The sequence below is a fragment of the Larimichthys crocea genome, chromosome XVII (genome assembly GCF_000972845.2).
Source record: "Larimichthys crocea isolate SSNF chromosome XVII, L_crocea_2.0, whole genome shotgun sequence".
In the NCBI taxonomy this organism is placed as follows: domain Eukaryota; kingdom Metazoa; phylum Chordata; class Actinopteri; family Sciaenidae; genus Larimichthys; species Larimichthys crocea.
The window spans coordinates 4816909-4841122 of record NC_040027.1 but is presented as its reverse complement, the minus strand read 5'-3'; the positions used below and the strand labels follow the sequence as shown (position 1 = coordinate 4841122).

Genomic DNA, 24214 nt, shown 5'->3' with positions numbered 1-24214 from the left:
TTCAGTTTGTTCTATTGTGATCTGCAGTTTGGACACCAGATGGCATCATGACCCTGGCTTTACATGAACACCAATGGACAAGGTGTAAAAATAACTAATCTTTATTGAGAGACAAAGAAAACAGGTAATAAATACAGAAAAAGGACAGAATTATCATTTGACATCCAAATCGCAGAGATGGTTTCACTTATATAGACAGAAAAAAAATCAGATTTTCTTTCCAAAGTGTTATATCTGTTCTTAAAGTCTGACACCTGGATGACCCCTGGTTGGCAGAACCAGAACCATGCAGGTGATTTCAGCCCTTTAATTTCCTTCCATCCAGGAATTCCCTGGTTTCACTTTACTTCAATGAAAATCAACTTTTAAAAGATGGTGATATAAATTTCTCTTCCAAAATAATCTAACATCATGGAGGAGAAAATCTAATTCATGCATATAAAATAATAAACTGTGCTCTCAAATTAACAGAACGTTGACATTTTGCTTTTTTTGACAGCCACAGAGACAGGAATCATGAGAAAAGAGGGAAATACAACATGCAAGATGCCAGGAATCAAACTGTGGACGTTGCAGTTAGGAGGTATGTGCTGTAAACATCAGGTTAGAAGCACCCCAACAATGGTTTACATTTAACATGTTTGAATGTCAAAGAATTCAAAGTTGTTCAACAGCATATCCACATATCTCTGTCCAGAATCAAGGCCATTAACATTTTTTGTGTTTATCTTGCTTCCCTATGACAGACCAAAGTCGCAACAAGAACCTGAAACTCAGTTCCTACTACTGCTTAATTAAAAATGCACTAGCTAATCTAAAGCTTTGAATCTAGATGCATACATTTACTTTAGATTTAGCCAATTAAACAATGTTGTGATATCAAATCTTCTAAAATATGTTAGAATGTCAACAGATTCACAAAAGATGATGTTTGTAGATATTTGGCACATTTTTTTTTTATTAATGTCTAAACATTACTGCATTCCAGCTATGCATTAACAACACAGTTACACATCAGGTTTTCGTGTCCCTGTGAATCTGTTTTCCTGCAGTAAGTCAGCTTTTCTGTCGCAAAATCAATTCAGATTCCAGTTTAAGAAAAATGCTGAAATCTAAGGGTTTGGCAAATGTACATCAGGATAATTACAACATTAACAAGGATGGAGCTAAAACGTTAAAACAAAGTTAAAGAGAAAAAAGTTAAACAGATTTCTGTTAACAGGTCATTCGATCCCGTTTGACAGAAATCAGAAATGCAAACAGAAGGAGAGTCAGTGCATTTTCATTTATTTTGCATAATGTTATTGTCTAGTTGATTAATGATGAGTTTAAGCTGCTTTCTGTTCTGTTATGATAATCTAAACTCAAAGTTTACTTACTAGCTTTCTATGGAACTTTCTATGGACTGCATCTTACAGACATGGACCTCCCTGCAGACCAACTGTTTTATGACAAAATACAAACAAGAATTTCCCACGCAGAGATGACTTTGTTGGTAAAATGAACTGAGCTGAACACACACGTTAAGATTTTTGAGATGAACATCTGAAATCATTCACTTGGTCACTGCTCATTTAATAAAGTGTGCTGATAACTAAATGTTTTTTCTTTTAGACACTAAAATGTATCAAATTCACCGGGATCATAAGAATAAATTGTGGTCTTTGAATCAGGTAATTATTTTAATTTGGATTATCTCATTTTTTGTGTACATTTAGGACTGTATGCTTAAGGGCCTAATTATTTGCCATTTTACGATATAAATTACAACAGCAAAAGCAATCGGCTAGGCTGAAAATGAGGCTTTCCTAGTCTGTTGCAGGCCATATTTTATTTTTATTTTGGCCTTTGTCATGGCTGAAAAACGGTAGAAATGTTTGGTCTCATCTTGAAGCAGAGTATCTGCAGATTAATTCCATACCTGATATGTTATAATTTACTAGTTAGACACGATGCAAGATTAATAATTCCTGTTTGTGAACTTTGTCGCAATTGTGCCGAGAGCGAGACACATTTTTTTTTTCCCCACTGGTATTCCAGAAAGACCTGCCCTACTCTGACTCTGATTGGCTGGTGTTTGTTGCCTTTTTTGGTTACGTTAGGGTTGTATAAAGGACAAATGCAAAGTCAGCAGGTTCACCGTATTCACATGGCAGCCATTTTCTTCTGACGTCATGCTCAGGGTGGGAAGCTCAAGTATTGTACTACCCTGTTTCAGGTTGCAAGTTGATAATCTGACAAATTCTAATCATTTCACTACATCCCGATTAATCAACAACTGGAAAGCCAATGGATAGTGAAAACCTGGAGGGACACTGGGCCACATTCCAAGGAAAAACAAAATTTTTGATAACCCATTAGCTACTGTTGGACAACACCTAACCTTAGCATTTAACTACTTCTTAGCTAATGTTACCGCTTGATAATTACGTTTGATACATTAGGAAACACGTAAATCGCTCACTGCTAAAGTTTTTGGAACACACTTTTGTCTTGGATGTAATCTGTACATTATACAAAATTATGTGTTCCAGTGAGCATAATGTCACATAACGTAACCAGAACCAGAACATTTCTGAGGTCGGGTGAAGAGCTAGAAAGATGGTTAACATTACATGACAAACTTGATTACAGTCAGTTTGTTTTACAGCAGGCATAAATAAATGTGTCCAAGACATGCATTGATAGTTAAAAAATAATTTACGCCTTTCCTATTGTATCTTTTAACACTATCAAATGGTAACGTTAGCTTGAAACTAGTTGAATGCTTTTGTCTGACGGTAGCTAACTGGCTATCATGTTGTTTTATGTTGAAATGTGGCCTCAAATGTCTTTTCAGTTGCTGATCAATCATTTGAAGCCTAAAACACAGCAGTACAAAGTTTGAGGAAAATGGCTGCCATTTGAATGTGTTAAACAGTATAGAAAGTGAGAGAAAGATTCACATGGGAAAAGGGTTAGCCAGTCAAAGGCAGAGTAGGGGTGTTTTTTTTGTGTTGTTTTTTTTTTTTCCAGAATAAAGGTCGGGGGCTACCTGGTACATGCCCTGCACTTTTCTAGTTTCAGTTTTATTGATGGGTAAATTCTGAAAATCAACAATTACTTAAAAAAAATAATGGAACAATGTAAAAAATAGGTCACTGTGAGAATTATTGAGTATCTCATAATTACAAAATTCTAATCATATAATTACAAAATCTGTAATACACAGTTAAGATCTCACAATTACAACATAGAAATCCTATAATAATATGGCAGAACTATTTCCTAATCACGACATCTTTATTTTGTAACCACAAGATAAAAAATAAATGTAATCGTAATGTAAAAATGTGTTTTCTACATTTTCACAATTTTATTGTAGTTACTAGAGACAGTTGTCTTAATTACAAGAAATGTATGTCATTATTATGTGATCTTTATTTTGTAATTATATGATATGAAAGTCATAATTACAAGATTCAGTATCCAATGTTTTTTCTTTAATCTGTGGTTTAAAAGTGGATCCAACAGGATTTTACTTCATAGTTAGCTATCTATTTTATATGTATTAGCTTCCTTAGCTTCTGCACTACAAAGCAACTAGCAACTCTGCCTAAGCTATTACACGAGTGCTGATTATGGTTCCTTTAAATATAAAATTAATAAAAAATCAATTTAGCTGGCTAATAGGACGTTAGCAATGTTTTAACAAGTTGCTGACAACTTTTTACTGTTATTACTATTACTGTAATAAATCTGATTATATAATCAAACACACTGACAGTGGATTGTTTAGTGAAAAGTGAAAGATTTTGGTTCCTATAGTTGATAATGATTGGTTGTTTGGTGATTTCTTGACATCTCCTTCTTTAAATAGAAAAAAATGTATTTTGGTAATTATGTGTGACTTTCTATGTCGTGTGTCTTTTATATACATGTGTTTTCATGTGTATGTATCCGTATTAATTGGTATATGTGTACAGTATATATACAGTGTGTGCGTGTGTCCTTGTACTTCTATCTTGGTGAGGACTTGATTTCATACCTACAAAGTGAGGACATTTTGAAAAACAAGGACATTTTGTCTAGTTTTCACTTATTTAAATGGTTGCTTGGCAGTTAGGGCATTTTTATATTAAGAGGCTAGAAGTATGTCAGTGAGGGATCTCATCGGTATACAAGTACAAATTCTATTTTTGTGAGGACCTGTTTCTCTACCTTCAAAATTAGTGTATTTTTTCCAGAATTCAGACTTTATTTTTAAGGTTTGCGTTATGGTTGTCATCACAAGTATAGAAGTACAAACATGCGTGTTCTTAGTTCTTCTCTGTGAAGTCTCGGCAAATGCCTTGGACCAAAGCAGGGGCTAAGTTCTCAAGGCCGGTGAACTCTTTGGTGAAGAAGGTGTGCCTGTCCTTTGGCTCTGATGCCATTGCTTTGAGGTCATCTATGGGTGCCCAGGCCACACCCACCGTGTACATGGTAATGCCTAGTGATTGGTGGGTAGGAAAAACAGGATATGAAAGAAATATGAATTTTAGCAAGAACTGCACACAAACTATTGTTGATTTTTCTTTATTTTAACACATACCTTGTCTCTGTGCCTCCTTTGCCGGGTTTGCAACATCGTCATATGATTGGCCATCTGTCACTAAAATTAGGAAGTTGCGGCCTGGTCCTGTCCGCCTGGTGGAGAAAAAAACAGACATGATGAATACTGTGTGTGACCTGAATTTTCCAGCAGGAAGTTCCTAGTTATTTTTGCCATCTCACAGACATTTATAGTCTTCCCAGAATGATACCAACATTTCTTTGCTGTCTGTGAAAATATTTGTTCAAAAGTTGGTTCCCCTCAAGCTAAATTTTATCTTTTATCTTTTTTATCTTTATTGAATCTTCAGACAAAGTATTCTCTACTTGTGCCACATAAATTAATCTGAGAAGATAAAAAATGACTAACTGGTCATAAGTTGTTTACATATGCAACTTGTGAATTTCAAAAATGCAATACATCCTCCTGTCTGTCAATAGGTTCCTACTGAAGATGTGACTCTTGTCAGTAGTTTGTAGTATGTTTTAAAAAGGCTCAGTAATTTCTTAAAACAGTTGCTCACCATATTTTTTTTTATCAAGAAGAAAGAAATTCCCAATTTTTATCAGCAGATTAATTTTCATTTGGTTGAATATATACAGCACCAGGACATCATATCTTGAATGAATTCATTTTTGGTTTGGAAATTAAAATACAAGAATATCACCAGCCTTATCTATTTATAATTAAAACCTGGTTGAGTTTTCTAATGGAAGAGAACAAGTGCTCTGTGGTACCTGAACAGGTTCTGCGCGGTGTAGGCGATGGCTGCTCCGGTGGCTGTTCCTCCACTCATGTAAGTGATCTTCTTCAGAGCATTGAGGGCATCCTGCTTGTTTTGATGGTCAGACAGGCCAAATTCCAGCCTCTGATCGTAGGTGAACTGCACCGCACCTGGACATCCAACACACAGTCAGTCAGCCAATCAGCTCAGTCTATTCATTGATCAATTAAACAAATCATTTTCATCCTGTGAAGCTGACCAATGTGAGCTCCCAGATCTGAGATGTCAAAGCTTCTGGCGATTGCTGCCAGGAAGTCCAAGACCAGCTGGAAGTTTGGATCGCCAACGCTGGATGAACCATCGATAAGGAACCCGATGTTCACCGAGTTGTAGCAGGTTCTACCTTAAAAATACACGCACACAATTTTTGCCATCATGAATTCAAAATGTACAACATGTCTTATGGTTATGTCTGTGGTCTAACATGACAATATAACATATTATGACCTGGTGACAGGCTGCAGGTCACTGCTATATATAAGATTCAATTTAATGAATGATTGATTTAATGACTTATTTTTTTTAGCTCCTCTATTGTTCTTTGTTCATATTGCAGCTTTAATGAACACTGCAGCCTCTAGGGGATGCTAATAAGTAGCTAGTTAGCCAACTTAAGATGTAAATATTTTATTTTCAACACAGATGATCCTAGCATGTAGCATATCTAAGGCATCAGTATTAAACTGAGACTGTTTCACAACCTGTGAAACCAGTATTTCTTTAATTTTTGGTGTTTCGGTCTTGGTGAGATTTATGTTTTGTTGTCCTGTGTCTGTCTGTGCTAACAAAGTGACAGAATGAAGTAAACTGTGTTGTATTTGTGTCTTACTGCAGAGCAGTCCCTCCAGCGAGCAGAGTCTCTGAGTGAGAGGTTTGATATGTTTGGTGGTGGTGAACCAGCTGGGGATCAAATAATCGAAGAAACCGTTGTCTTTACATACCGCCTGCAGGGAAAAGAGGAGATGGTCTGTTGTCATGGAACCATGTTATATCTTCAAAACCCATTCAAAATTAACATTTTAACATAAACATATAGATGTTTGACTGATGTAAATGACTGAAAATGTGACTAAAGAGCAGACCTTCTTCATGAAATCTTTGTCCCGCACAAAGGTGAGCTCCTCAGGTGTTGGTTTAGCCACAGACACCATGAAGACGTTGATGCCGGTCTCTCTGGCCACTGTGGCTGCCTGGTCCAGGTCATCAGATGGCCATCCGTCAATCAGCACCATCATCACCCTGGGGTGACCCCGCCTCCCGCCATTCTCCTGGGTGAAGAAGGTCCTTGCTGTGTGCATGATGGCCTTACCTGCAGGTAAAGATTTAAACACACACATTTTGATGTGACGCTAACATCATACCAACAACATATCCGATGAGTTTTATCCACACAGCAACTGCCAAAGCATGTGGTTGATGAATCCTAACAAAATAATTGTTTAGTTTTTACATGTATTCAGTTTTAATGAACAGGTGGTAACATAACTTAACAAGCCTGTGTCAACAGTGATCAGTGATTGGTGGGGATTAGAAAAGTCTGCTAATGTTAACAACCCACAGAGTCCAACAGCTAGACTAAATCCAAAGCTAACATGACTGCAAAGCATGTGAAATATATTGTGACAATGTGGTTTTAGCTGGCTAACGTTAGCTTGCTTGCTAACATGGACAAATTGCTAGCTAGCTATGCCAAGAGTGTGCAAAAGGTGGCTACTTTAAAGAATCTAAAACATGAAACAGATTTTGCTTTGTTTATTCCATAATTACATGTGTTATTTAATAGTTATGATGTTGCCAGTGTTAAACTACAGTGTAGAAAATAAAGATAAAGGAAAAACATTGAATGACAAAGTGTGTGTGTGTGTGTGTGTCCTCTTGTATGCCTATATTGTATGTGGGGACTTAATCTATAGACCTGGAAAGTAAGGACATTTTGTCTGATCTTTGTCTCTTCAGTTGGCTACTTTGGAGTAAGGTCTGTGCAATACTTGAATAAAAGCCCTCACATATTTAGTAAGAAGTACAAGTGTGTGTGTGTGCGTGTGAGTGTGAGTGTGTGTGTTACCTGTGTTGGTGTCTCCTCCCAGGTAGTTTAACTCCTTGATGGCAAGTGCCAAGTCTTTAGGCTGAGTGAAGTTGTTCAGTGAGAACTCTGTCCTGGGAGAGTCACTGTTCACAAACATCAGTATTCATATCCTTTACTTAAGTAAAAGTCTTATCATCAGAGTGTAGTTAAAGTTAAAGTATTACAGTAAAGTGTTTATTCTACCTGATGTGTTTGGATTCAGTTTGCTGTAGATGTTTCAGGTTGAGTTCATTTGAACTACTTTGTATACAGTTGGCTAGTTTACAACCCACCACTGATGACCCAGAAGCCCATTGTGTGTGTATGTGTGTGTGTTTGAGTCTGACCTGATCTGGACCAGGCCTATATGTGGTCCTGTTGGTCCGACTTTCAACGTGGCCGTCAGTTTGTTAATAAAGTTTTTTTGCAGGTTGAACCGCCGCTGCCCGATGTTGCTACTGCTGTCCATCACAATGACGATGTCCATCTGACATTCTGTACACACACACACACACACACACACACACACACACACACACAAGCACTTTGTTGACTATCTTTAGACTTCCCGTTATTTCAGAATCATCAAAGAGGTGAAACCTGCTTTGAGAGAGTGATACTGAAACACAAGTTAGGCCTACTTCAGTCGCTTTCTCTGCTAACAAGATGTTTGACTACAATCTGCCGTCCCATCAGGACCAGTATGTGGCTTTTTGTGTAGTGATGGCTTGTTCTTCTTTAGCACAGCAAAGACAGAGCAGCGATGATTCAAAACCTCAGGTTTTGTTTGTGCAGAAGTGCTTATGAGGTCTAACACTTCACTGTCAAATCTGATTTAGACCACATATGAAAAAAGTGGCTCAAAGATCAGATTTCATGGGTGTTATTTAGCTTAGTTGGTTGAGCAGCCACCCCATGTACTAAGGCTCAGTCCTTGCTGCGGCAGCCCAGGGTTCGAATCCGACCTGTGGGTCATTCCCCATCTCTCTCTCTCCACATTCCTGTCACTCTTCAGCTGTCTCTTTAAAATAAAGCTCAAAAAGGCCCCCAAAAAAATCTTTAAAAAAAAGAGATCAGATTTCACGTTGTTCACACTGTTAATACAAAAACAGATCTATTGGCAATGAACCTAACCCTTGATCTCATTTCAACATTACCTTTATTTCCGACTGGCAGATTTTTCTTCACTGTCTTCTTCACTGGTTTCTTTCCTGAAACACAAACACACACAGAGAGTCTGTCTGGTGGAAACATCACACTTCTGTTGTGTCTGGAAGCTTCAGGAGAAAAAAGGCACCGACAGCAGCAGCAAAAGTTTCTTTTTTCACTTCTGTGTCATTGCTGTAAATTTTCAACATAAAGCCAGTATTCAAGTAACAACTTGAACTATAGCTGGCATGAAGATTGAAGGAGGGGTGGAATTACCGTAACTGTAACCACACTGTAATTTTAGTGTAATTTATATTTCCACAGCACTAATTACTTCCAGGTGCTTAATTGCTGTTCGCTGTGAATCTGTCATCAACAACACCCAACACATCGTGCAGGGGTTTTTAAATTATATGCCTACCAAAAAGAGAGTTCTTGGAGGACTTTTAATTTGAAACATCTTCACAGGATGTGTTGTCTCATTAACAGTGACTGTACAACTTCATAATGAGTATACCGTGAGTCTGCTGTTGTACTGATGGAATTAGTGCTGTGGAGATGAACTTCATGCTGAATTCATCAGGATGACATCAACAGGAGCCTATCAGAAAACTTATTAAATATGAAACAGGAGAAATCAGAAATAAAAACATGTCTCTAATATACAGTACCAGCTAAAAGTTTGGACACACCTTCTCATTCAATGTTTTTCAATTTTTCAATGGATGAATGGATGTCATCTGCATGTGTGGTTCCCACCATAAGGCCAGCAGGAGGAGGTGTGATGGTGTGGGGCTGCTTAATCAAAATTTAAGGCCAGCATGACTACCACAGAATTCTGCAGCAACATGCCATCCCATCTGGTTTGAGCTTAGTGGAACCATCATTTGTTTTTCAACAGGACATTGACCCAAATCACACCTCCACGCTCTGACCAAGAAGGAAAGTGATATTAGATTACCTGGCCTCCACAATCACCCACCCTAAACCTAACTGAAGCAGCCAATAAGCAGATATGGGATAACCATTCCAGGTGATGACATTGTGAAGCAGACTAAGAGAATGGAGAGTGTGGAAAGCTGTCATCAAACAAAAGAATCTAAAATATAAAACAGATTTCTTTGTTTAAATGTTTTGTTTACCAAATAATTCCATATGTGTACTTTCATAGTTTTGATGCCTTTAGTGTTCATCGACAATGTAGAAAATTATTAAAAAATGAAGAAAGTTGTGTCCAAATGTTTAGGTATTAATAGAATTTATAGTATTTACAAGTTCAGTTTGAAATACATAGTATCAGTAGTTACAGTACTATAGTATAGATTAGTATATGAACAATTACCTTTTCCTGCAGGCAGAGCTGTGTCACTGGTATCACTAGTCAGCTCCAGTGGAATGCTAATTGGTTCTGGTTAAACGCAAAGACATATTCAGATCCTTTACTACAGTAAAAGTACTGGTATACACTGTAAAAATACAGTAAAGTATTATTACAAATACATTCAAAAGACTCCAAGGAAGCAGCAAATCTGCAAACAGGAAATATTTGGACATGAAGAATGATTTCAAACATCATCAAAAGAGTTCACCATTCATTTTCTGCCAATCACTGATGAATGGATTTTAATTTAGAAAAAAACATCACATTTTATAAACTCTTGATGTGTTTGTGTGTAAAAAATCTTCTAAAGCTGTCACATAAATGGAGTGAAGTAAAAAGTACTAAGTGGTAGTAAGTAAAGCAATATTATTCTGAGATGTGTTGGATGGCAAATAGAAAGACTCAAGTAAAGTTCTTCAAATTTGTATTTAGGTACAGTACTTCAGTTACAGTTGCAGAGGTTTCATGTGAAAAATGAAAAAGATTACCCAGTAATGTAAGGAAATGAACATTTAAAGTTGCATTGAGTCGGTTTTGGCCTCTAGGGGGCAGTAAAACATACAGCATACAAAGTACCTTCATAGTGAACTCTAAACAAATCAATAATTGACCCTTGAGATGAGATTTGGTCGCAAGGTTGCAAAGACAATTGTTTTCATTGATCATTGATATCTATTTTATTCATTCATTTTTTAATCTTTAAAACATGGGAATACTAAAATATCATAAGTGACTTCCTCAGTGTGTTTAGTCCAAAAGCAGAATCCAGAAATGGTTAGTGTCTTTGGTCATCCATTTTTCTTTTCAGAAATGGACATTTAAAAAAAAAAAGTGTTGTGTAATGTGAGAAATTATCACTGTTATGTCGTCTCTTTTACCCACTCCAGACACCGGTATCATAACAGTGTAAATACATGTGCATCAAAATCCAAGAGGTGGCTTGCTTCCACAAGTTTTTTATTGAATGATGGCTCACTTGCACATGCAATGAGATTTCTGCAGATTGTATTGTATTGTCAAAAATAATGTTGTATTCATGTTTGTAAAATGATCCAATCAAAAAAACAAAACAAAAAAACATCAGTTTTCTAGTGATTTTATTTCTTGTTATGTGAAAATGCAAATCAAATAATTTATTAATTTATTTATTAAATCTGTTCATTTCTTGTGAATGCCTTGTGTTTCATTCTAACTTTTGTATTTCAAAAACGTTCTTTGTTTTTTAATACCTATTTTTCTACAGAAAATCTAATGACCAAAGGATACACTGACTTTTACCTGAACAGGAAAATAAACTAAATAACTAATAACCAAAATGGCTCCACCTACTGGTGAGGGTGAAGGAGTTGGACCAGTGAGACAAGGTCTGTGATTGGATGCCGTGGGCATAGGAGCTCATGTAGTTGTATCGTCCTGGCTGCCTGTGAACCTTGACAGGGCCTCCAGACGGACGCAGCACTCCACTACAGAAGCGAGACAGTTTATAACAATTTACTGTATAATTCTTAAAAAAACAAGTTGCAAATTATAAATAAGAAATAGAAAATAAGAAAGAATAAATAATCATTTAAATCAACACTGTGTGATTTTTCTCTTATAAACTAACGTCTGTTAACTCCTGTTGATGCTGCACTGACTTGTAATCAGGTGAATGGTGTCTCTGTCATTTGTACGTCTGTTCTCACACTATGTAACTTTGGGCTCCGGGTCGGGAGAAGTACATAACACTTTACGGCACTAAGTCACACACCACCAACTATTTGACTGATTTTGGTGAAACTGGATCATATTTTATGGAGAAAATGTTTTCTGCTTTCCCCTCTGATGTCCTCCGGCTGCTCCACCTCAACTCTCTGTGATTTACAGAGTTTCCTGATGGACAGTGAAGTAAACTGCTGCCAACTGTAGCTGCTGTTAGCTAATGTTAGCTCAGTTTGTTAGCCGGGCTGCCTGGACTGTGAGCTCAGAGCACCAGGGGAGTGTTAGTGTTTAGAGGTTAGCGCATAGAGGCGGTGTTGTGCCAGAACTAGAGCTGTAACCGGGCTCAGCAGCCTCTATGGACATAATGGCAGAGGAGAAGAGACTGAAGAGGACGTTGGCGGAGGAAGATAAGAAGAGAAAAGGAGAGAGTGAGCAACAAGAAGCCGCTGGACAAGAGTAAATGTGGGACTGACTTTTAGTGGTTGGTGAGAGCTTGGTGAAATAAAAGGCTGAAAGACAGACACCGAGCTGGGCTGACTGCTGTTGGACTAGTCGGTAATATTAGCTGCTGCTATGTCTGCTGTTGGTGATCTATGATATTGTAATAATATAATTGAATCTATAATAAAAAATCCAAGTTTCTTCACAAAATGAAAGAAGTTAAGTTTATCTCAGTTTGTTTGATCCAGATCGACTCGCAGTCTGTCTTAAGGTGAAACCTTGTTAAAAGGAAGATTTCCTACTGTCTCCATACTGACCCTGGAACTTTGCATAAAAAACATCTTAGAAGAGGAAGCATTGTTCAATATGATTTTAGAATGAGACTCAGACTTCAGAGAAAAATCTCTGAAACAAAAACAGAAAACAGGAAGATGAGACTGAAGGATTGAAGGACAGATCCTGAGGGAGCCAAGTCGTCGTGGTCCAGAGTTTTTCCTCTCGGGGCCCTCTGCAGAGGAAGGAGGTCATTCAGAGAGCTTAATCCTTCATTCCTGCACATTCCTTCATAGTGTTGGCGTTTTGTTGAGGTTCAGCAGACCGAAGGACTCATGCTGTTCATTATGTCACATCTGCAGCTGCCGTTAGTAGCAGAACTGTGTTTGATCCACATGTAAATCTACACCCAAAGTTCTTGACTCCAACCCAAACTGCTACGAACCTCCAGAACATCAATCTAACCAGTCAGCGTAAACATCTGCTTTTGTGTGATTTAGCAGTTACACAGAGAGGTGGTGGGGGCCCAAACAAAGGAATATTTAAAAACCAGAGACAGAAAAAAGAAGTGAAGAAAAGCACAGAGACAGACGGCAGGAGTCCCACCTGTGGACAGCAGCTCCACAGACGGAGGAGACGGAGGCGTAGATTCCTGTCCCAAACACTGACACCCTCCACTGGGTGCAGTCTGGAGGACACAAAATCACCATGCCGTCATCCGTCAGGTCGGCTCCACGGGTCACGCAGGTCACTGGGATAGGCACTGAACAACGAAGAACGTCAACGTTAATGTTTGATGGTGTTTACGAAGGAAAAAAGTCACGTTTGATCCAAACATGTCTGTGTTCATTTCTGCTTCTGTCCGTGCTTTAGTTTCTTTGTGTTTAATTAATACGATATAAAAATCTAATATATATCGCAGTGTTGTGTTACTTAATATGTGCAAAATATAATAGTAATGGTCAGCGCCGGTCCTGGCCACATTTGCGCCCTGGGCGAGCCCCCCCACCCCCCGGGGCGAACATTTTCTCGTGCGCCCTAACGGCCGCCCGTGCGCCCCTGGATGCGCCGTGCGCCTCGGGATGCGTGCGCCCCCATCGGTCTGTCCGACGCCCCCCTCTGCCTTGTCAACACCCCGCTCCCGGGGCGCCCGCTCCGCTAACTTAATGAGCGGTATCGAAAATTACCGAGGTTTTTTGCTTTTTCGGGCGTTCGTGTGCCCCCCACGGAGAATGCGCCCTGGGCGGCTGCCCACATTGGCCATAGCTAGGACCGGCCCTGGTAATGGTAAACATAATATTTGATGTATTGTGTAGGGGTGTCATAATATAAATCTCATAGCAACAATTGTTTTCAATTTCAGGTATCAAAAGCTGGGTCGATGATTCCTCCAGTTTTTGCAGGTGAGCTATTGTTTATAAATTATTGTTTTTTAAACAAATGATTTTAATTTTACCATTTGGCCTAATTATGGTACAAACCAGAAAACAATATAACGGTTCTGTCAGATGATACTGTGTAGTTTATGTTTTTAAAGAAGAAAAAACACTGAACACTCTATTTTGGACCCGGAAAACAGTAAAAATATTCTTCTTAATATTTTCAAGCTGATAAAAACTAGATTTTTTGTTGCTGTTTTAGCTAGTTACACCAAAATATGATGAAAAAGGAACTATATTTTCATTTTACAGTTTTTTTTAACCCTCTCAGAGGGTCATCACCTCCACTAGGAGTAACCAAAGCTTCACAAGGACTTGATTTTAACAAAACTTCGAGGCGGTATTTTTAAAGTTTCTCTGATTGTTTAAGACGTTAATAAATTTAATGTGACAGGATAAGTACAGATTATTGTTTTAAAGTTCCTAAAAATCTCAGAAAGCTCATCTGTGATTGACAGGAAATAATCTGCTCCAAATTCATCCAAACTTCCTGCAGTTATTGTTTTACCGTTTGGCTTCACTGTTCAGTTGATCAGCTCTTCTGTTATTGTCATGAACTGAATATAACATGAAATATACAGAAAATATGAAGTCACTTAGTTGAAAGGATAGAAATGGTAGTCACGACAATTTTAGCATCTCGCTACCATCCATCCCATAAGACGTAAACACGACATGAACATTAGCATATTAGCATTGTGACAGTGTTAGCGTTTTTGCTTAATGGGCTGCTGTTTCTGAGTATAGCCTCACAAAGCTGCTTACATCAGGAACACGTTCAATACAATTGTTGGATAATTGGTTTCTGCTGAGGAATTTTAGCCCCCAGGACGCAAATCACTACCACTTGTTGTGCTCCTGTCCAAATGAGAACACTTTCTGGGGTAAGATTACTCAGAATTAGTCACTGTAGTTGGAACAAAAAAATACTTTGAACTGGGACAAACTCCTTTTTCGGCTTCTACATTCAACATCTTACAATATCTTATAACACTTATTGGTCACCATTTGAATTTGGAATATAAATTGTGGCATGTACAAAATGTATATTTCTCCATTTTTTGTTAAAATTTGTGTCATTGCTCTCTTTTTGTAATTAAAGATGACTCTGTAATCTGTTGTTACAGCTCTGAATCCAAAAAAGCTGGGACATTGTATAATGTTAATCTAGATCAAGCAGTAATCTCCATGGCTGTGAAGTGAAGCCAACACAGGAAGTGCCAAAAACTGCAGTTCCTCAAACGTCCACTTGAGGCTGGCTCCAGAAATGAGTCAGTCTCCATAAGTCCCCATGTTCAAATGTCCAACTTCACAGCAGAAATAAACATGTTTACAGCCTGGTACAAAAAACTGTTTTGGTCTCTGTAGCTAATTTGACAACTGTACTGAGGGTGAATTTATATACAACTCACCTATCCAGATTATATTAAGACTTAAAGTTATGCAGAATGAACAGTGTAGATACTTTGACTGACAGGTAGGTGTTGCAACACGTGTCTGGTTTCAGTAACCAGGCTTCATTCAGACTGCCTCCAGACACTCCATCTCTTTGACCATTTTTGGAATAGCCGGAAGGCGGTGGAGGCAGGACTGCCAAGACGGAGATGACCAGAGCCATCACAATGAGCTTCACAGCGGCTCTTCAGAAACTTGTGGGGACGTCACTGCCATTGAACCACTATGTTTCTAAAGTAGCCCAGAAGGGACAAACTAAACACTGGCTTGTTTTTTTTAAGTTCTGTTGCCGCTGTAGAGGTCTACAGTTGGAGGGTGAATGGTATTCAGTTGGTTGCATCTGCAACTTTACCACTAGATGACGATTTGTCTGAATGGGCCAAAAGCCAAAAAGGCTAAAAGCTAGATAGATAGATAGATAGATAGATAGATAGATAGATAGATAGATAGAAATAACAAAAAACTGTTTTGGTCTGTAAAAGTTATGCAGAATTAGCAGCATTGACACTTTTATTGACAGGTCGGTGTTGTCACACGTGTCTGGTTTCAGGAACCAGGCTTCAATTTGATGATTTTTGGCTAATCTGTCACAGAGACTACTTCCAGGTTTTATACAGTCATGATCTGCCCGGAGGAAAAGAGGTCCATGATTTCTAAAACCAGTTTAAAATGTGGAATCGTCAGACCACTTTCCATTGGTCTGTCTCAGTTGAGCTCAGTCTAGAGAAATGTGCATCTGGATGTTGTTGATATCTGTCTTTCTGTCTGCACAGTTGAGTCTTAACTTAATTTGTGATTCTCTGAATATTTGAATCATATTCTGGATTGTAGATGATGAAATCCATAAATTTCTTCAGACTGTGTTGACGTCATTGTTCATTTTTTCACTCTTTTGCTGATCCTGTCAAATCTGTATTGAGTCATATTGCTGCATGAATCATAAATTACTGAGTGTGTCTTATAGAGGAAATAGTAAATGTGGAGTGGAATAAAGATGCAGCTTTAGTTTTGTTTTTTAAATGTGAAAAGTTAGCAAAAAAAAAATGAAAGTACAAAAAAAGGTTACTGCCATAGTAATAAAGTTTCCTGCTGGTTTTAGTACAGTTAACTTCCAAGTGATGTATTGACAGTTAAAATAACACAGAGCTCCTATAAAAAGGATTAAAATGAAAACTGGAAGGAATCAAGTCGATTTACAACTGGGAATAAAAAGGGTTTACTGTTACATAAAAGCATTCATGAGAGTCCGTAATTCATTGAAATACAGTCAGAATAACAAATCTGCTCCCTGGAAGGACTGACTCGGGATAAAAGGAGCTTTTCATCTGTTTCATCTATTAGAGAGGAAAAGTTGAGCTGTTTAGTTTAAATTTCAGACATTTGTAGGATTCGGACTCTGTACAAACAGAGTTCAAACAGTTCTGAGGATCCACAAAAAGTCACACAGGGAGGTTTAAAGTTACCCCTGCCTGCCCACAGACACAGAGGGACTGTTTCGGAAAAAGACAGAAATAATTCAGCAAGTGAAGAAGAAGAAGAAGATAATAAAGATCTATCTATCTATCTATCTATCTATCTATCTATCTATCTATCTGTTTCAATACAGATTTGACAGGATCAGCAAAAGAGTGAAAAAATGAACAATGACGTCAACACAGTCTAAAGAAATTTATGGATTTCATCATCTACAATCCAGAATATGATTCAAATATTCAGAGAATCACAAATTAAGTTAAGACTCAACTGTGCAGACAGAAAGACAGATATCAACAACATCCAGATGCACATTTCTCTAGACTGAGCTCAACTGAGACAGACCAATGGAAAGTGGTCTGACGATTCCACATTTTAAACTGGTTTTAGAAATCATGGACCTCTTTTCCTCCGGGCAGATCATGACTGTATAAAACCTGGAAGTAGTCTCTGTGACAGATTAGCCAAAAATCATCAAATTGAAGCCTGGTTCCTGAAACCAGACACGTGTGACAACACCGACCTGTCAATAAAAGTGTCAATGCTGCTAATTCTGCATAACTTTTACAGACCAAAACAGTTTTTTGTTATTTCTATCTATCTATCTATCTATCTATCTATCTATCTATCTATCTATCTATCTATCTATCTATCTATCTATCTAGCTATCTAGCTATCTAGCTTTTAGCCTTTTTGGCTTTTGGCCCATTCAGACAAAGTCGTCATCTAGCGGTAAAGTTGCAGATGCAATCAACTGAATACCATTCACCCTCCAACTGTAGACCTCTACAGCGGCAACAGAACTTAAAAAAACAAGCCAGTGTTTAGTTTGTCCCTTCTGGGCTACTTTAGAAACATGGTGGTTCAATGGCAGTGACGTCCCCACAAGTTTCTGAAGAGCCGCTGTGAAGCTCATTGTGATGGCTCTGGTCATCTCCGTCTTGGCAGTCCTGCCTCCACCGCCTTCCGGCTATTTCAAAAATGGTCAAAGAGATGGAGTGTGGGTGGAGGCGGTCTGAATGAAGCCTGGTTACTGAAACCAGACACGTGTTGCAACACCTACCTGTCAGTCAAAGTATCCACACTGTTCATTCTGCATAACTTTAAGCCTTAATATAATGTGAACAGGTGAGTTGTATATAAATTCACCCTCAGTACAGTTTTCATGAACGGGGAAATTAGCTATAGAGACCAAAACAGTTTTTTGTACCAGGCTGTAAACATGTTTATTTCTGCTGTGAAGTTGGACATTTGAACATGGGGACTTATGGAGACTGACTCATTTCTGGAGCCAGACTCAAGTGGACATTTGAGGAACTGCAGGTTTTGGCACTTCCTGTGTTGGCTTCACTTCACAGACACGGAGGTTAATTAATAGAAGTTTGCTCAAATTAAGCTTCCTGCTTCTTATTCATTTTGCTGTACCACACAAATGCAGACACTGTATGACATCACCAAGATTCAATCATGACATCACAAAATCATTTGTTGTTTGAATACTGCAGCCTGTAACCCTAAACTGAATTCAAATCTTAACCAGAAACAAAGGACTTATCTGAAGAAGTGAGGAGTGGACAGAAAGAATGTTCTCACTCATAAAGTCTAAAAGTCAAACTGGTTCTCACAAAGATAGAAGAAGAGAACACATTCATCGGGAAATATTTCAGAACACATGTGATTCTCCAAAAGAACAAAGATGGTCTGTGTTTAAATTCTCCTTCATGTTCTGGAGCGGCTTTGTAGTCAGTTTGTAGTCCTTTGGATCCCTGGCTAAATCTCACCTGCTAACGGAGCCTGAAGCAGCACTACTGTTTCTATAGTTACTTGTCGGTTAATATACCTTGAGTTCTGATTCAAAGCATAATACAGACAAACAGCCAGACACACAGAGACAGACAGACAGACAGACAGACAGACAGACAGACAGACAGACAGACAGACAGACAGACAGACAGACAGACAGACAGACAGACAGACAGACAACATTTAAGACTGACCACTGGATTCTGAGCCAATTGTTGAGGAGATCAGGAATAAAAGGCCTGCAGAGAAACAGATCAGAGATCAGATTAATGTGTCATCAAAAGGAAACAGGACCAGAGCACATGATAAGTCTACACACAGGTATTGAGAAGTATCACTACAGAAACATAATAAATATGAAGAAATGTCCTCAACATAAATATAATATACTACAGTTTATACAGTAAATCTATGAACACGATAGTTGTATGTAAGAGAAAAAGTGAGAAGTATATTCAGAAGTACTGTACAAAGTATCAGTCCTAAAATATGAGTAAAGATCCTCATGGAGAAATAAAACAACACCTGAGGCTGCAGCATATAGAGGACAACAAGTGCCATTTATTAATAACTAACTGTACAATTAAAATAAGCCTCAATTCATTTGTGAACAAATGAATGTATTCATTTATGAACAAATAGATTAAATGACAAAATAATTAATTCATTAAATAAAAAGATGAGTTGTAAAAATAATTTAAAAAATCAGATTTACAAATTTAAGATTAAAAAAGGGTTTACATAAACAACAAAAAACAATCAATAAATACATATATTAAAAATACATTACTGAATTCATGAAGTAATAAAGTTAAATAAAATAATATCTTAAATATTAAAAGAAAAATAAATAACTGGATCCACAAATTGAATTAAGAGCACCTTTTGGATCAAGCAAATAAGTATATAGAATATATAGAAATATGTGTACATGTAGATTAAATTAATTATAAATTAAAATTAATAAAAATAAATTAATTAATATAGAAATAAATAAATAAACATAGATATAAACAATAGAATAAGAGAATAAGAAATAGACAAATAACTTTTAGATTATATATATAATATTATTATAATATATATCTATATATATATATATATATATATATATATATATATATATATATATATATATATATATATCTATATCTAATGGCCCCCTTTAATTTGTGGTTTACTTATGGAGACAATTAAGTCATAAATCATATAATCATTTATTTATTCATTCATTATTGATATTATTCATTTAAGCATTTAATTATATAATTATATATGTACAGTCATTAAAACCTTCCACTCAGAAGGAAATTCAGGTCTCTGCGTTTAGGATCTGGATCGATGAATCCTCTGTGAACGGGAGTCGATGTCAGTCTGTTTATAATGTCTGGCAGTAATTCAGATTTGTACGAATCTTTCAAGCTCCAAAAAAACAAAAAAAACAAAAAACATTTCAGCATGCAGACAATGTGTGTGCTGCTGCAGTTTGTGATGTTCTTTGTGTCAGTATGTGGAAATATTTGGTGTCTGACTAGACTAGACTAGACTAGACTAGACTAGACTAGACTAGACTAGAATAAAATAGACTAGAATAGACTAGAATAGAATAGAATAGAATAGAATAGAATAGAATAGAATAGAATAGAGCTGTGTACCTGTGAGAGGCAGCAGGACAGACAGCTGAGACATTTCTGCACCTGAAACACAGACTGAGCTCAGGTTACTGTGAAAAAAACAAACAGTCATTAAATCTCTTCATGCCATTTTAAACAGTCACAATACGTGACATATGACTATGACTATGATGAATTCCAGTCAACAAATCAGTCAGCAAACTATACATTTACATGAAACAAGCAGTAAAGAAATCACCAACCAAGTCAATCTTTTAGTATACAAGTTAGACCAAGAACCACTTAGCAAGGCAGGCAACCAGTGGGTAAACCAGTTAGTTAACAGTTTAGAAATTTACTCAACTAGTACAGATTGTCTAGACTGGTTAGATGTCAACAGCTAGCTCAGTAAACTAAAAAAAGGCAGAATGAGGGGACTAGTTAAGTTAGTTTAGGGATTAGCTATCAGTCTGTGGGTTAACCAGTCAGTAAACCAATTAACAATTGACAGAGTTAACCAACAATTATAAGCCTGGCAGTAAGTAAGGCACTGAAACAGTTGGTTAGTGTCCCAGTTAGTAACAATTAGTATGTTAACTAAAACTAATTAACCAGCCAGTAAACTAGTTAATATGTGAATACAATGGAAACATAATGGAAAGAGGTCAGTAAACTGGTTAAAAAACAGTTAATCAGTAAAACAATCGACAAATCACTGTCAGCCAGTAAACCAAACAACCAGGCAGTGAACCAATAACAATAATGATAAACAAGCTAATACACATGAGATGGGAATATGGGAATACAATAATAACCAGTCAGCAAGATACAGTTACCTAATCAGCACACTCGTCTAATAAACCAGTAACTAGTCATTGACCAGTTAAAGAATGCCAGTCAGCTCAGCTTAGTTTCAGCCAATGAGTAAAACAGTCAGTAAAGACTGAGTAGAGTGGTCAACCTAACAGTTAACTAAGTAAAACCAGTCAGTCAATAAAACTGTTAGTAAATGAAAAAAAAGAATAAACAAATAAACCAGTCGGCAAACCACTCAAACAATGAGTATACCAGTCAGTAAAGACTGAGTGGAGTGGCAAACCCAACATATTAGCCAGTAAACCAGTCAGTCAACTAAAATGGAACTAAAAATGGAAAATAAAATGAGAATAAACTGTATGAAACCAGTCAGCATGGCAGTTAACCAGTTACCCAGTTAACTAACCACCCAATGGGTGAACCAGCTGGCAAACGAAGTAGTGAACACTTAAGGCACTGAAATTGAGTAGACTGGTTTAGTCAACAGTTAAGCTGTCAGCCAATGAGTGATATTGAAAGCCATTAATAAATTAGTAAACGAACCAGTCAGTTCACTAGTTAACAGAGAAAAACAATCAGCAAAAAATAACTGAACCAGACTGCCAACTATTGGGCAGTAAACCAGTTAGTAAACTAGTTCGTATGCGTGATAGAGAAAGTTTGAGTTAAGTGAGTTAAGTCAAAACTTAACTCAATAAACCAATCACTGGCTAAACCAGTCTGCAAATCAGGCAGTAACTTGTTAAAAAGTTCAGTCAACCAAAAAGGAACCATCCAACTGCAAACTGTCACTCACTAGAAATGTTAATCATTAAACAGTCAGTAAACAATTAACAGACACAAAAAAAAATCAGCCAGTTAGTAAACACAATTTACACAGTAAATAAGCAGTTAGTTTGTAAACTAATTGGTAGCCGAGGAAATAAGAAACAGTTGGTAACGAACCAGTCAATGGTTAACAAGCAAACCAAATAGCTAGGTAGTGAACCAGCCAGCCAGTCAGTAGTCAGCAGTAGGAGCAGGAAAGGAAGCAGTCACTAAATCAACTATGATCTTTAAGCCTGTGACCTGAATCAGTTGGTCAGTCGGACATTAAATCAAAAAGTCACAAAAACAGTCATTCCTTCAGACAGTAAGAATATCTGAGTAAAGCAAAGAAGTAAACTCAGTCATCTTACTGACTGTTTCTTCAGCAGACGTCTCTCAGGAAAACTATTCAGACTTTATTCCCTGGAAGCAGCAGGCGGTAAGCTGATGATGCTGAGCTGGTGTTGATCGCCCAGCGAGAGAGAGTCAGCCCTTTAAATAAGCTCACACACACACACACACACATACACATACACATGCACACACACACACATACACATACACACACACACACACACACACACACACACACACACACACACACACAGATACACACACACCTTACAGTTGTGACATCAGAGGAGGAGGTGGGAGGGGCTTCAGTGACAGGTCAACCTGAGAGAGAGAGAAAGAGAGAAAATGAGACAGACAAAAAGAATGAACAACAGAAGAAAAACTAAAGAAGTCTCCATATCCACTGATTTAAAAAAAAAAAAATATTTAGAAGACAACTCCTCCTCCCAGGGTCCAACTAAAAATGACATATTTACAGTAGGACCATCACACCCAAGTGAGCCAGAATCTTTCAGGTTCCGTTCCAGAAGCCACATTTTAAATAGCACAAAGCAGTCCAACCTTCTTCAAAACATGTTATTTTACCACATCTTACTATCTTACTGTCACATTTGAGCTTGTAACTAATCAGGCTACACATCAGGGTGATTTTATAACAAAACAATACAGGAAATGCAAAACGTATTTTAAATAACATTCCGGCAATCTTGATATATGTTTGTGTACTTCTGTAGTATAATATGTTTTTTTTATCCTTTTATGGTAGCACCACCAGTGGTGTATGTACATGTACACCATAGTTGAAGAACCAGTAGTCCAGGGCTTTTGGGACACATGTTTGTTAAAGGCCATTAAAATACAGTGGATCAGCAGCAAGACTTTTTTAACAATAACCATCCCTGTCTAAACATATGTGGTAAAGAGCACTCTGCTTGAAATCAGTGCAATCATGACTCCAAACAGGAGAAGTGCAGATCAGGAGTACCCCTTTTCTACCAAATTAGTTCTGGATCTTGTTCAGTTCAGGATTCTTCTTACAGGGTCGGTCTATGCTGCTGTATTTTATCTTCTGACATAACCATGAGACTTGGAGAGTCTAATGGGTGTATTACAGTACCTGGATCAATTTTGCCCAGTGGTCACTTGCAGTACTACAGCAAAAAAAGAAACCAAGAAGCATTTTCTTCATAGACCACCAGAGACATCTATAAGACTGTTAACAGGAAAAACAAGGTCAATTATGACTCTATACTATTCTGTTTGCTGATTGGTTCCCCGGATGGAGGACTTTATAAGTGTGGTTAAGAAACCCAACACCATCATCTACCTACATTGCTAACTACTTAGCTACATCCAGAAAATAGTGACAGGAAAGAAACCAACCAAAATATGAAAATAAAATGGACAAAGATGTACAGGCTGTTGTAGCTGTTATACAGGGGATTGTGTGCTGGATAGCAAGACCTATCTACAGTCCGCTATTGGGGAAAAGAGACTAGGATGCATCAACGGTGCAACTCTAAAATAGTATTGGGAGGCGGCTTGTTTGAGGTGAGCCCTGGCATTAAAATGGCTCAAAATTTAAAGCTGCTTACTTGATCACATTTCTACTGTTAGCAACCAGGATAGGGTTTAGGGTAACTTGCTATTTTCATTTCATCAATTAATTTTATTTAATATTCAAATGTGAGTCATACTCTGGCAAAGATTTCTGGCTCCCTCAACCATGCCCCCATAGGTGTATATAGGTCTAGTACAAGTGTGAGCACTGTGGACAAGTGTTGAAAAAACTCTTTGAGTGGTCTAAAAATCGTCAAGGCAGTCCTATATAAATACAAGTCCATTTACCAATCCCCATTAATCAAATTGAATATATATACATATTAAATTGCATCAGCACTCAAGTTCAAATTAGTTGTAAGTTAACAAAATACAGGTCTGAGTCTGGCTAGTTAACAAAACTCAGTTCCAAGTCATTAATTAAATCCTAAAAATATTTTATTCTGAGTAAACAATACGTTTCAGTGGTCAGTGTCAAGCTCAGCTCATATGAACTTTCCAAAGCGAAAAACACCTTTTATTGGATT

General features: G+C 37.4%; 1 protein-coding gene across 2 annotated transcripts; it reads right to left on the bottom strand.

Moving 5' to 3' along the window:
• Positions 1 to 85: 85 nt before the first annotated feature.
• On the bottom strand, positions 86 to 22302 carry coch (coagulation factor C homolog, cochlin (Limulus polyphemus)). Of its 2 annotated transcripts, none has more exons than XM_010749124.3 (15): positions 22145 to 22302; positions 20193 to 20234; positions 18732 to 18776; positions 12974 to 13130; positions 11282 to 11415; positions 9914 to 9979; positions 8580 to 8633; positions 7770 to 7917; positions 7423 to 7526; positions 6440 to 6666; positions 6187 to 6301; positions 5557 to 5700; positions 5311 to 5467; positions 4574 to 4668; positions 86 to 4471 (listed from the first exon to the last, which is right to left on the bottom strand). In XM_010749124.3, exons 2-15 carry the CDS (start codon positions 20224 to 20226, stop codon positions 4299 to 4301), a joined length of 1653 nt encoding a protein of 550 aa, XP_010747426.1. In that variant the 5' UTR covers positions 20227 to 20234; positions 22145 to 22302; the 3' UTR covers positions 86 to 4298. The 2 variants fall into 2 exon arrangements, with proteins under 2 accessions (XP_010747426.1, XP_010747427.1); XM_010749125.3 differs by having other exon boundaries at positions 22149 to 22302.
• Positions 22303 to 24214: the final 1912 nt, after the last annotated feature.

Excerpts from the sequence above, each read along its gene's own strand:
- coch (XM_010749124.3), bottom strand. The coding sequence starts at position 20,226 with ATGTCTCAGCTGTCTGTCCTGCTGCCTCTCACAG. Across the intron at positions 13,131-18,731 it reads AATTGGCTCAGAATCCAGTG|TGCCTATCCCAGTGACCTGC; the intron begins GTCAGTCTTAAA and ends TTCGTTGTTCAG. Across the intron at positions 4,669-5,310 it reads ACCGCGCAGAACCTGTTCAG|GCGGACAGGACCAGGCCGCA; the intron begins GTACCACAGAGC and ends TTTCTCCACCAG.